The 14,190-nt window shown below is 48.6% G+C and overlaps 1 protein-coding gene across 2 annotated transcripts in view; it reads left to right on the top strand.

Moving 5' to 3' along the window:
- The window catches only part of DNAJA3 (DnaJ heat shock protein family (Hsp40) member A3), a 38,877-nt gene that overhangs the window by 12,622 nt on the left and 12,065 nt on the right, over window positions 1–14,190 (top strand). For both annotated transcript variants that reach the window (XM_002722261.6, XM_002722260.6), the window contains exons 3-5: window positions 3,219–3,302; window positions 6,343–6,543; window positions 6,986–7,138. In XM_002722261.6, coding sequence (XP_002722307.3) covers window positions 3,219–3,302; window positions 6,343–6,543; window positions 6,986–7,138 — 438 coding nt within the window. The remainder of the gene's footprint in view (window positions 1–3,218; window positions 3,303–6,342; window positions 6,544–6,985; window positions 7,139–14,190) is intronic.

Here is a 14,190-nt window from a genome sequence, read left to right as displayed (position 1 = left end):
TCAGCATCTCAGAGTTGGCGGATGATGCATTGGGGTCATCTGGCCCTACCATTAACCATGGCCATTTTCTTCTTATTTATTTTTTTATTTTTTTGACAGGCAGAGTTAGACAGAGAGAGAGAGTTATAGACAGTGAGAGAAAGAGAGGGCCATTTTCATCTTTAAGATTCTGGCGATCCAAAGACTGGGAAGGTATCAGAGCAAACATGGCAGACACTTAAAAGGTACATGGTGTATCTTGGTATAGTCAGGACTTTTTTTTTTTAAATTGATAACATTTTTCATTTTTTTTAAACATTAGTTAATTTATTTGAAAGTCAGAAATACAGAGAGAGGGAGAGACAGGAGAGAGAAAGAGATCTATCTTCCATCCTCTGGTTCACTTCCCAGATGACTGCAATAGCCAAGGCTGGGCCAGGCCAAAGCCAGCTGCATCTGGGTCTCCCCACTTGGTGGCAAGGGCCCAAGCACTCAGACCATTTTCTCTTCTTTCCCAGGCATGTTAGCAGAGAGCTAGATCAGAAGAGGAGCAGCTGGGATTGCAACTGTAGCTCATAATGGGTGCTAGTGTCACAAGCAGTAGCTTAACCCACTGTGCCACAATGCTAGCTCCTTTTTAAATATTTAAACCATGTTTTAGGCTACTGTTGTGGCACAGTGAGTTAATCCACCACTGATAACAGCAGCACCCATGATCTGCTCTGATGCAGATCCCTGCTAGTGTACCTGGGAAGATAGCGGGTGATGGCCTAGTGCTTGGACCCTGCCCCCCGTGTGGGAAACCTGGGTGGAGTTCCCAGCTCCTGATTTTGGCCTGGTGTAGCCCCAGTTGTTATGGCCATTTGGGGAGAGAACCATTAGTTGGAAGATCAGTCCCTCTGTCTCTCTCCTTCTTCTCTTTTTTTTCTGCCTTTTAAAGTTAAAAGAAAGGAAGAAAGAAAGAAATCTTGGGGATCAGCATTGTGGCACAGCAGGTTAAGCTGCGACATTGGCATCCCATGAATGGCACTTCAAGTCTCAGCTGCTCCACTTCCAATCTGACTCCCCATTAATGCCTCTGAGAAAGCAGCAGAAGGTGGCCCAAGTGCTTGGACCCCTGCTACCCACATGGGAGACCTGAATGGAGTTCCAGGCTCCTGGCTTTTGTGGCCATTTGGAGAGTGAACCAGTAGATGGAAGAGCTCTCCCAGTCTCTTTGTAACTCTGCCTCTCAAATAAATAAATCTTTAACGAAGGGGGAGGGAATAGTCTGGTGTTGTGGCACAGTGGAGTAAGCTGCCATCTGTAATTCCTTCATCCCACATGAGTGCCAATTTGAGTCTTGGCTGTTGCACTTCCAATACAACTCCCCTACTGATGCACCTGGGACAGCAGTGGAAAATGGCCCGAGTGACTGGGCCCCTGCCACCCACATGGGAGATCCAGGTGGAGTTCCAAGCTCCTGGCTTCTTCCTGGCCCAGCGCAGGTTGTTGCAGCCAATTACAGAGTGAACCTGTGGAGGGTCCAGTGCAGTGGCATAGTGGGTAAAGCCGCCGCCTGTAGTGCCAGCATCCCATGTGGGCACCGGTTCCAGTCCCAGCTGCTCCACTTCCCATCCAGCTCTATGCCATGGCCTAGGAAAGCAGTGGAAGATGGCCCAAGTCCTTGGGACCCTGCACCCTTGTGGGAGACCCAGAGGAGGCTCCTGGCTCCTGGCTTTGGATCTGTACAGCTCCAGCTGTTGCAGCCAGTTGGGAATGAACCAGCCTCTCCTTCTCTCTCTATGTAACTCTGACTTTCAAGTAAATAAATAAATCTTTAAAAAAAAAAAAAAAGATCAAAGATACATCTGTCTGTGTGCCTTTCACATACATAAATAAATCTTTTAAAAAAAGAAAGATTGAGCCGGCGCCGTGGCTCAATAGGCTAATCCTCCACCTTGCGGCGCCGGCACACCGGGTTCTAGTCCCGGTTGGGGCACCGGATTCTGTCCTGGTTGCCCCTCTTCCAGGCCAGCTCTCTGCTATGGCCAGGGAGTGCAGTGGAGGATGGCCCAGGTGCTTGGGCCCTGCACCCCATGGGAGACCAGGAAAAGCACCTGGCTCCTGGCTCCTGCCAGGATCAGCGCGGTGCGCCGGCTGCAGCGGCGGCCATTGGAGGGTGAACCAACGGCAAAAGGAAGACCTTTCTCTCTCTGTCTCTCTCTCTCACTGTCCACTCTGCCTGTCAAAAAAAAAAAAAAAAAAAAAGATTGATATTTTTTTAGATTTGTTTATTTTTTGAAAGGCAGAGTTAGATCTTCTATTTGCTGGTTCACTCCCCAAGTGGCTGCAATAACTAGGGCTAAGCCATGCTGAAGCCCAGAGACAGGAAGTTCATCCAAGTCTCCTACAGGGATGCAGGGGCCCAAGCATTTGGGCCGTCTTCCGTTGCTTTCTCAGGCACATTAGCAGGGAGCTGGATCAGAAGTGGAGCAGCCGGGATTCGAACCAGTGCCCATATGGGATGCCAACATCACAGGGGGTTACTTTACCTGCTACGTCACAATGCTAGTGCCCCAAAATAATTTATACAACAGAACCACTTACCTACTTGTACACCTTATGTAAGCGTTCCAGGCATGCTGTTTTGTGACTTGTATTTACCAAAGGAGCCTGAAGTCTACAGGTTTAGTTACAACTAGTATAGCTATGGTTGGAAGAGATTTGTTGGAAAATGTGTACAGATATCAGATATGAAGAAATTTTTCATTTTGAAGTCTTAAATCTTGTTTTAAGAATTGCTACTAGGGATATACCGTGGTATATCAGGTAAAGCCACCACCTGTAGCACTGGCATCCCTTATGGCACTAGTTCTAGTCCCAGCTGCTCCACTTCTGATCCAGCTCTCTGCTGTAGCCTTGGAAAGCAGTAGAAGATAGTCCAAGTCCTTGGGCCCCTGCACCCACGTGGGAGACCCAGAAGAAGCTCCTGGTTCTTAGCTTTGGATCAGCCCAACTCCAGCCGTTGTGGCCATTTGGGGAGTGAAACAACAGATGGAAAACTTCCTCTCTCTCTTTCTCTCTCTCTCAAACTCTGCCTTTCAAATAAATAAATGAATCTTAAAAAAAAAAAAATGCTACTAATTGCTAAATCTTAAAAGACAGGTGTTACAAAGGAGTCATAATTATGACTGGCATTTGGGGTTCTATTTAGTAATCATCTTGTGTTCACAGTACTTTACTGTTTTTATCTTTAGCTTGCCAAGAAATATCACCCTGACACGAATAAGGATGACCCCAAAGCCAAGGAGAAGTTCTCCCAGCTGGCGGAAGCCTATGAGGTATTGTGTCTGATGTGTGTGCAGGGGCCTCCAACTGTGTGGGACTCAGTTTGCTGTGCTGCACAGGACTCTGGGCAGTTCATCGTGAAGACCTGGTCCCTGCGCCATGTCACCTTGTTAAAGACGACTCCCAGGTGCCGTGCTGGCTGTGCTGACTTGGAATCTGATCAAGAACTGGGCTCAGTGCTCTGTTAACAGAGCTGCCATGTCAGTCATTCATGGCCAGGTTTGGGGATTTCCAGTTTAATTAATTAATTCAGCCATTTTTTGATGACTCCCCTACATATGGTGGCCGTTGAAAAAGTGGGAGACTGTCATTCATCTGGAAGAATGTAAAGTATAATCAGAGGGCAGGCATATGTCTGTGAAGCAACTGTCACTTCTGGAGTTATCTGGGCTGTCAGGAAAGGGGACCGTCTTCCTAGACATGGACCATCCTGGAGGGGTCTGGCCATGTAGGAGATCATGTCGCCACAGGAATACGCAGATCCAAGAACAGCTTCATTAAATATTTACCAAATGAGTGTCTCTAACCCTGTCAGCTCATCTAATGAAAGATATATCTTGTAGTGTAATTTAAAAATATTACTGTTTTTTGATAGTAACTCAAACTAGTTGATTAAAAAAAGAATTTTATAATGTGTTTTCTATGGAAAACAAGATGCAGAAGTGTTTTTTTAGTTTGTTTTTTAAACTTTTGTTCAAGGGGCTGGAGCTATGGTGTAGCAGGTAAAACAGCCAACTGCAATGCTGGCATCCCAAATGGGCACTGGTTTGAATCCCAGCTGCTCCACTCTGATCCAGCTCCTTGCTAATGTGCGTGGGAAAGCAGCGAGGATGAGCCAAGTTCTTGGGCCCCTGCACCCACATGGGAGATCCAGAGGAAGCTCCTGGCTTCAGATCAGCTCAGCTCCAGCCTTGTGGCCATTTGGGGAATGAACCAGCAGATAGAAGACCTGCCTCTGCCTCTGCATGTAACTCTGCCTTTCAAATAAATAATCTTTTTTTTTTTTTTTTTTTTTTTGAAAGGTAGAGTTAGAGAGAGAGGGAAAGACAGAGCGAGAGCTTCCTCTGGTTTACTCCCCAAATGGCTGCAACAGCCAGGGCTGGGCTGAGCCAAAACCAGGAATCTGGAACTCCATCCAGGACTTCCATGTGGGTGTGGGGGCCCATTATCAGGGATCAGAAGTGGAGCAGCCAGGACTCAAACCAGTGCCCATATGGTATGCCTGCTTTTTAGGGATGTCTTAACCCACTGTGCCACAATGCCAGCCCCAAGATTGAGTTTTTAAAGAGCTAGGAGTCATCAACTCTAATGAAGCTATTTTAGTGCATGGCTTCTGGTTCTGCTTATTTTCTCTGTGGTTGGACGAGCCCTGGAGGGTCCTAGCCCAGCGTCTTGCCAACGTCGGACTCCGAGAGGGACATCAATGAGAGGACAGAGGAACCTAGAGCAACAGTTCCTCACCAAGGGCTAGAACCAGGAAATAAAAGCCACAGGAAGTCCCGCCTCCTGCCTTCCTCCTCTTCTCTGCCACCCCTCATTTGCATCTTAGCTAAGTGCCCTAAAAGTATCTGGGCTCCAAGTACTTTCTTTGGTCTCTCAGTTTCTATTCCGTTCTATGTAGAAATATCTTTTTCCTTGGAGGAGGAACATTTCTCTGTTTGATTTCCAGGATGGTGCCCCCTCCCACTTTTTTTTTTTTAAAGATTTGTTTATTTGAAAGAGTGGCACAGAGACAGAAATCTTGATCTGCTGATGCACTCCTGAGATGCCCACAACAGCTGGGGCTGGGTCAGGCCGAAGCTAGGAGCTCCATCAAAGTCTCCCGTGTGGGTGCAGGGACTCAGGCACTTGAGCCATCTTCTGCTGCATCCCAGGTGCATTAGCAGGGAGCTGGGTCAGAGCAGAGTAATCGAGATTTGAGCTAGGCCTTTTGATGTAGGATGTGGGGATTCTAAGCGTTGGCTTAACCCGCTGTGCCACAACATTTGCCCTGGGCCATGTCTTTTTTTTTTTTTTTTTGATTTGTGGACAGTGAGAGAGAGAGACAGAGAAAGGTCTTCCTTTGCCGTTGGTTCACCCTCCAATGGCCGCCGCACCGCGCTGATCCGACGGCAGGAGCCAGGTGTTTCTCCTGGTCTCCCATGGGGTGCAGGACCCAAGCACTTGGGCCATCCTCCACTGCACTCCCTGGCCTCAGCAGAGAGCTGGCCTGGTAGAGGGGCAACCGGGACAGAATCCGGCGCCCCGACCGGGACTAGAACCCGGTGTGCCGGCACCGCAAGGCGGAGGATTAGCCTAGTGAGCCGCGGCGCTGGCCCGGGCCATGTCTTTTTAATTAAAAAGGGAAAAAAAAAATGGGGTTAGCACTGTGCTGTAGTGGTTAAAGCCACTGCCTGCAGTGTCGGCATCCCATTTGAGTCCTGGCTGCTCTACTTCCGATCCAGCTCTCTGCTATGGTCTGGGAAAGTGTAGAAGATGGCCCAAATGGTTGGGCCTCCACACCCACATGGGAGACCAGGAAGAAGCTCCTGGCTCCTGGCTCCGGATTGGCCCAGCTCTGGCCGCTGTGGCCATCTGCAGAGTGAACCAGCAGATGGAAGGTATCTCTCTCTCTCTGCCTCTGTCTCTCTGTAACTCTGCCTTTCAAATAAATAGATAAATCTTTAAAAAAGAAAACAAATGTAAATGCATAGGAGATGCAGAATGAATTCTTGCATAGCTCCCCACCAGGCAGTACAGATGTCCGAGAAGTGAAGTGTGAATCTGAGGAGTCCAGGATGTCCCTGAGGTTGTGTGAAGATTGACACAAGCACTTCCCCAGCAGGGAGACCCCTGGGAATTTTCATGAGACTTTTCACATTTCTTGAGGCCCCATGCGCGGTTTGATGCAGTTACCTCTCTCTCCCGATGTCACAGTCCCAGCCCAGCTCAGAGAATGTTCTTGGACCCTGGGCAGCTCAGTAAACATTGTGATTGCCTTGCCTGGTGTGAAGCCCCAGGAATACCTTAGGGCTCTGCCTTCCATCTTTGCAGGTGTTGAGTGACGAGGTGAAGAGGAAGCAGTACGATGCCTATGGATCTGCTGGGTTTGATCCAGGGGCCGGCAGCTCTGGGCAGAGCTACTGGAGAGGCGGCCCCACCGTTGACCCTGAGGAGCTGTTCAGGAAGATCTTCGGGGAGTTCTCCTCATCTTCATTTGGAGATTTCCAGGGCGTGTTCGATCAGCCTCAGGAAGTAAGTTCCTTGTTTCAGGCTAAGTGTGCTATAGAGATTTTCATCAGTTAGATTTCTCAGCAGAGCAGCTTGAATGCAATGATCTGGAGGCAGCCATTTTGATAGAAAACTGTTCTAGTAATTGAAAAATCCTGTGGATAATGAGCACGTCCATTCCGACCTAAATCTTAGTTGCTTATCAAGCAGGCTCATACGTCATTTCCCCTCCTCTTCAACTTCCAGCAACGTCTTCTCCAGACATAAACATGGAAGACAATGGATTGGCAGAATAGCATGGCAGGCTCGAGATAGAACACATCCTAATTATGGACTTATGCTTGTTTGAGCAACTAAGATTAAGGTCAGCCTGCCGTCCGGCACCCACCTGCCCTTCCATGGCAGGGTACCACTGTGCTTACCGCAGTGCCAAGGATGACGGGCGGCCTGTGTTTTGATTTTTCAGTACATCATGGAGTTGACATTCAATCAGGCGGCCAAGGGCGTCAACAAGGAGTTCACTGTGAACATCATGGATACCTGTGAGCGCTGTGACGGCAAGGGGAACGAGCCCGGCACCAAGGTGCAGCACTGCCATTACTGTGGCGGCTCCGGCATGGTAAGGCCTCCCACCTCGCCCCCACTCACACTGCTTTCGTCTGTGCTCCTCTGCAGTTTATTCAGGCTCTGCCGTGGCTTTGAGAGTTCAAGAATTCTGTCTAGAACCTGCGTTTTTCCAGGAGTGCTCTGCTCAGCATTATAGACTGAGCAAGGAAACTGCTGTCTTTTCTGAAAATGCATTTTAGGGTGCTCACACTTTGGTTGAAAGTCAGGGGGAAGACTGAGATTGATGAATTAATTGTTTTTTTAGGATTTATATATTTACTTGAAAGGCAGAGTTACAGAGAGGCAGAGGCAGAGAGAGATTGTCCCGTCTGCTGGTTCACTCTGCAGATGGCTGCAACGGCTGGAGCTGAGCCAATGTGAAACCAGGAGCCAGCAGCTTCTTCTGGGTCTCCCATGAGGGTGTGGGGGCTGCAACCATTTGGGCCATCTTCTATGCTTTCCCAGACCATAGAACAGGTCCAAGCTCTTGGGCCATCTTTTTTTTTTTTTTTTTTTTTTTTTAAATATTTGTTTATTTATTTGAAAGGCAGAGCTACAGAGAGGCGGGGGGAGGTGGGGTGTCTTCCATCCACTGGTTCACTCCCCAGGTGGCCACAACAGCCAGAGCTGAACTGATCTGAAGCCAGGAGCTTCTTCCACGTTTCCCACATGGGTGCAGGGACCCGAGCATTTGGGCCATGTGTCACTGCTTTCCCAGGCCACAGCAGAGAGCTGGATTTCCAGGAAAGCAGTGGAAGATGGCTTCAAGTACTTGAGTCCCTGCCACCCACATGGGAGACCAAGATGGGGTTCCTGGATTCTGGCTTCAGTCTGGCCTAATTCTGGCTGTTACAGCCATTTGAATAGCAAACCAGCACACGGAAGATCTTTCTGTCTCCTTCTCTGTCTTGTCGCTTTACCTTTCCAATAAACAATCTTTTTTTTTAAAGTCCCTTATTCTTTAGATCCAGATTCATTAGTTTTTCCCATGTTCCCTTGGTTTGTTGTCTGTGGTGCACTTGTTCCCTCCCCGTGTGTCTGTGTGTTTCGCACACACCCTTCCCTTGTCTTTGATAGTAAATTACTTACCCTGTGTCTCTATTCCCAAGTACTTCAGTGGATATTTCCTAAGAACAATGTAACCATACATTATCTCTTCCTATTTTTTCACTTTTCTCTGTCTTTTTTTCCCATGGTCCAGGATCCTTTTTTAATTTTAAAATATTTTATTTATTTATTTGAGAGGCAGCGTTACAGAGGGACAGAAAGAAAGGTCTTCCATCTGCTGGTTCACTCCCCAAATAGCTGCAACGGCTGGAGCGGGGCTGATCCGAAGCCAGGAGCTTCCTCAGGGTCTCCCACGTGGGTGCAGGGGCCCAAGGACATCTTCCACTGCTTTCCCAGGCCATAAGCAGAGAGCTGGATCAAAAGTGGAACAGCCAGGACATGAACCAGCATCCACATGGGACGCCGGTGCCGCAGGCAGAGGCTTAGCCTATTGCACCGTAGCACTGGCCTCGGTCCAGGTTCCTATCTGGTATTGGTGGAGCATTTGTCTATCACATCTTTGTAATCTCCTTTAATCTGGAACCGTTTTCTTGTCTTTTTTTTCCTTTATGACCTTCACATTTTTGCAGATTACAGGTCAGTTTTATAGAATGTCATTTGTCTTGGTTTTTTGGTAAAATTTGAAATAAATCAATTTTGGCAGGAGCACCACGTAGGGGATATTGTGTCCTTTTCAGTAGATTGTGTCAGTTTGTCCCATTTTTGATATTGACATTACGTATGATTATGATTAAACTAGTGGACCAGTGCTGCGGCTCACTAGGCTAATCCTCTGCGTGCAGTGCTGGTACTCCAGGTTGTAGTCCCGGTTGGGGCGCTGGTTCTGTCCCGGTTGCTCCTCTTCCAGTCCAGCTCTCTGCTGTGGCCTGGGAAGGCAGTGGAGGATGGCCCAAGTGCTTGGGCCCTGTACCCGCATGGGAGACCAGGAGGAAGCACCTGGCTCCTGGCTTTGGATCGGCACAGCGCACCAGCCATGATGGCCATTTTGGGGGTGAACCAACAGAAGGAAAACCTTTCTCTCTGTCTTTCTCTCTCACTGTCTAACTCTGTCAAAAAAAAATTATTAAACTAGTGGTCATCAGGTTTCTTTGCTGTGTGCTGTTCTCTTTGAAATTGTTTTTTTTAAAGATTTACTTATTTATTTGAAAGTCATAGTTAGAGAGAGAAGGAGAGGGAGAGAGACAGAGAGAGAGGGGTCTTCCATCCACTGGTCCCCTAGATGACCACAATGGCTAGAGCTGTGCCGATCCGAAGCCAGGAGCTTCTTCTGGGTTTCCCACGCAGGTACAGGGGCCAAGGACATGGGCCATCTTCTGCTATTCCAGGCCATAGCAGAGAGCTGGATCAGAAGAGGAGCAGCCAAGACTAGAACCAGTGACCATATGGGTATATCCAAAAGAACTGTAAGCAGGGCCTCTAAGATGCTAAGACTGACGTGTACAAGTTTGGCAGCAGGTATCACACAGAAACTAACAGTATTTCAGGGGCTGGCGCTGTGGTGCAGTGGGTTAAAGCCCTGGCCAGTACACCAGAGAGGCAGCCCCTGAAATATTGAGTTAGTTACTATGTGATACCTGAGACCCTGTAAGTGTTCTGTTCCTTGCCAGACTTGTACATGTCAGTCTTAAATTACATACTACCGTGATAGTTGCAAAATGGTGTTTTCTAATTCCCACATTTTGTCTACACCTGTTATTGGCATGCTGTTGAACTGGGTGAAATGAATAAACACAAACGTCTTTGAGGCCCTGCTTACAGTTCTTTTGGATATACTCATAGTGGGATTACTGGAGGATGTGGTAATCCTGTTAATTCTTTGGAAGCTGCTGCACTATTTTCTACATGACTATATGTTGTATATTCACACTAACAGTGCTCATAGGTACCAGTTTCTCTACCATCCGACACTTGTTATTTTCTGTTTGTGTGTTTGTTTACAGTAACCATCCTAGTGGCTATGAAATAGTATCTCATTTTTTAAATATAAGATTTATTTATTTGTTTGAAAGGCAAAGTGACAGAGAGGGAGGGAAAGGCAGAGAGATTTTTCCATGATTGGTGCATTCCCCAGATCCCCATAGTAGTTAGGGCTGGGCCAGCCAAAGCCAGGCCAGGAACTCCATCCAGGTCTCCCACATGGGTGGCTGCCACCCAAGTACTTGGGCCGTCAATGCTGCCTCCCAGGGTGCATATTAGTGGAAAGCTGGGGTCAAAAGTAGAGCCAGGACTTGAACCCAGGCACTGTCATACAGGATAGGGCTTCCCAAGTGGTATCTTAACTGCTGAGTGAAATGCCTGGCCCTGTAAACATTATTTTTGCTTAACAATAGTCCCCTGATGGATACAGTGGAAATTAGGTAACTATAAATACTCTTGTTATTAAAAGGACCAATTTTCCACCTTCCGAGAAAGTGAAGTTGTGCTGTGTTCCTTTAGGGGGCGCTCTTGGAAGAGATGAGGATTCCTCTGGCTACAATTTTGAGAGGCTGGTTGCTGCCACTTGTTACATACTGTTGATGGCTCCCATTCCTATTGTTTCCAAGGCTCTGAATTGCTGTGACTTCTTTTAGCTGTTTATGCAGTAGACTTTATATATTTATTTATTTGAGAGGTAGAGTTACAGACAGTGAGAGGGAGAGACAGAGAGAAAGGTCTTCCTTCCGTTGGTTCACTCCCCAAATGGCCGCAATGGCCAGAGCTACGCCAATCCGAAGCCAGGAGCCAGGTGCTTATTCCTGGTCTCCCATGCAGGTACAGGGGCCCAAGCACTTGGGCCATCTTCTACTGCTTTCCCAAGCCGCAGCAGAGAGCTAGATTGGAAGTGGAGCTGGGACTAGAACTGGTGCCTATATGGGATGCTGGTGCTGCAGGCGGAGGATTATCCTATTGTGCCATGGTGCCAGCCCCTACAGTGAACTTTGACATAAGGTATTAGGGCTGCCGGCGCCGTGGCTCAATAGGTTAATCCTCCACCTAGTGGTGCCGGCACACCGGGTTCTAGTCCCGGTCAGGACACCAGATTCTTTCCCGGTTGCCTCTCTTCCAGTCCAGCTCTCTGCTGTGGCCCGGGAGTGCAGTGGAGGATGGCCCAAGTACTTGGGCCCTGCACCCCATGGGAGACCAGGAGAAGCACCTGGCTCCTGCCTTTGGATCAGCGCGGTGCACCAGCCACAGCGTGCCAGCCGTGGCGGCCCTTGGAGGGTGAACCAATGGCAAAAGGAAGACCTTTCTCTCTGTCTGTCTGTCTGTCTGTCTCTCTCTCTCTCTCTCTCACTATCCACTCTGCCTGTCCAAAAAAAAAAGAGAGAGAAAAAAGGTATTAGGGCTGTAAATGTTTGACACTGGGACAGTTGTTTGTAGCATATTAGTATTTATTTTTTTATTTAGAGATTTTTAAAATTTTATTTATTTTTATTTATTTGAAAGGCAGAGTTACAGAGAGAGAGGAAGAGACAGAGAAATCTTCCCACCCATTGTTTCACTCCCTAGATGGCCACAGTGGCAAGGGCTAGGCCAACCTGAAGCCAGGAACTTCATCTGGATCTCCCACACAGGTGCGTGGGGCCCAAGCACTTGGGCCATCTTCTGCTGCGTTCCCAGGTGCGTTAGCAGGGAGCTGTGTGGCAAGTGGAGCAGCTGGGACTCAAACTGGCATCCATATGGTGGCGGCTTAACCACTGTGTTGGCCCCTTCATAATATATATATATTCTAGTATGCCAAGGGCTCCTATAGGATAATGAGGAAAAGCAGTGGCTTGTTAATGCATGGATGGGTGCTTGGCCTGGTGGTTCAGGTACCTGTGTCCTGTATCAGAGTAGCTGGGTTTGAATCCCAGCTCCTACTCCTAATTCCATTTTCCTGATAATGCAGACACTGGAAGTCACAGGTGATGCCTTAGTATTTGGGTCCCTGATACCCACCCAAGTCAGCGACCAAGATTGAGTTCTGGGTTCCTGGTTTTATCGTTTTTTGTTTTTGTTTTTGTTTTTTAAACAGGCAGAGTGGACAGAGAGAGAGACAGAGAGATAAAGGTCTTCCTTTGCCGTTGGTTCACCCTCCAATGGCCGCCGTGGCCAGCGCGCTGCAACCAGTGCACCCCGCTGATCTGAAGGCAGGAGCCAGGTACTTCTCCTGGTCTCCCATGGGGTGCAGGGCCCAAGCACTTGGGCCATCCTCCACTGCACTCCCGGGCCACAGCAGAGAGCTGGCCTGGAAGAGGGGCAACCGGGACAGAATCCGGTGCCCTGACCTGGACTAGAACCCGGTGTGCCGGCACCGCAAGGTGGAGGATTAGCCTAGTGAGCCGCAGCGCCGGCCGGGTTCCTGGTTTTGTCCTGACCCAGCTCTGGTTGTTGTGGGCATTTGGGAAGTGAACCAGCAGATAGGAGGATATCACTCTCCATTTGTCTCTTGCTCTTTTTCTGTGCTTCTCATATAAATAAGTTGAAATTAAACAGTGTCAGGAGGGTATATGTACTGGAACGTTTTTCCTGTGGTATTGGAAAATAAATAATAGAATAGAAATTAAATCTTCATGTATTGTCTTGGAGGAGTATTTGTAATTTATTATCAAGATAAAAAGAAAAGCAACTTTTAGCATGATACATATACATTTGTTTTATTATTTTCACTATAAAAAAAAGGCTGATGGAGGGAGATAATTGTGGAAATAATATTTTAAACTGAGGGCCTGCGCCGCGGCTCACTAGGCTAATCCTCCGCCTTGCGGCGCCGGCACACCAGGTTCTAGTCCCGGTCGGGGCGCCAGATTCTGTCCCGGTTGCCCCTCTTCCAGGCCAGCTCTCTGCTGTGGCCAGGGAGTGCAGTGGAGGATGGCCCAGGTGCTTGGGCCCTGCACCCCATGGGAGACCAGGAAAAGCACCTGGCTCCTGGCTCCTGCCATCGGATCAGCGCGGTGCGCCGGCCGCAGCGCGCCGGCCGCGGCGGCCATTGGAGGGTGAACCAACGGCAAAGGAAGACCTTTCTCTCTGTCTCTCTCTCTCACTGTCCACTCTGCCTGTCAAAAAAAAAATATATATATATATATATATATATATATTTTAAACTGAGGACTGTTTAGAGTTGGTTATCGCAGGAGTCAGCAAGGGGAAAATTAATAACATTTTAAAAAGATTATTTATTTGAGAGGTAGAGTTAGAGAGAGAGAGAAAGATCTTCCATCTGCTTGTTTACTCCCCAAATGTCCTCAACAGCTGGAGCTGGGCCGATCTGAAGCCAGGAGCCAGGAGCTTTTTCTGGGTCTCTCATGTGTGTGCAGGGACCCAAGCACTTGGGCCATCTTTCACTGATTTCCCAGGCCATTAGCTGAGAACTGGATCTAAAGAGGAGCAGCCAAGACTCGAACTGGCGCCAACAGGAGATGCCAGCACCACAGACAAAGGCTTAGCCTGCTATGCCACAGTGCTGGCCCCATTGATAACTTTTTTTTTTTGGCAGGCAGAGTTAGAGAGAGAGAGACAGAGAAAGGTCTTCCTTCCGTTGGTTCACCCCCAAAATGGCTGCCACAGCCGGCACGCTGCGCCGATCTGAAGCCAGGAGCCAGGTGCTTCCTCCTGGTCTCCCATGCGGGTGCAGGGCCCAAGCACTTGGGCCATCCTCCGCTGCACTCCCTGGCCACAACAGAGAGCTGGACTGGAAGAGGAGCAACCGGGACAGAATCTGGTGCCCCAACCAGAACTAGAACCCGGGGTACCGGTGCCGTAGGCGGAGGATTAGGCTAGTGAGCCAGGGCGCCAGCCAACTTTTTTTTTTTAAGGTTTATTTATTTATTTGAAACAGTTACAGAGAGAGGTCTTTATCCTCTGGTTCATTCCTCAAAGGCAGTTGCAGCCAGGGCTGAGCCAGACTGAAGCCAGGAGCCTGGTGCTTCATCTGGGTCTTCTGTGTTGGCTGGCAGGGGCCCAGCACTTGGGCCATCTTCTGCTCCTTTCTTAGGCCATTAGCAGGGAACTGGCTCAGAAGTGGAGCTGCTGGGA

This window comes from Oryctolagus cuniculus, chromosome 19 (assembly GCF_051225735.1).
Source record: "Oryctolagus cuniculus isolate XC-2025 breed Fujian yellow rabbit chromosome 19, ASM5122573v1, whole genome shotgun sequence".
In the NCBI taxonomy this organism is placed as follows: domain Eukaryota; kingdom Metazoa; phylum Chordata; class Mammalia; order Lagomorpha; family Leporidae; genus Oryctolagus; species Oryctolagus cuniculus.
Note: the sequence above shows the minus strand (reverse complement) of the source record. Positions and strands in the feature narration are given on the sequence as shown.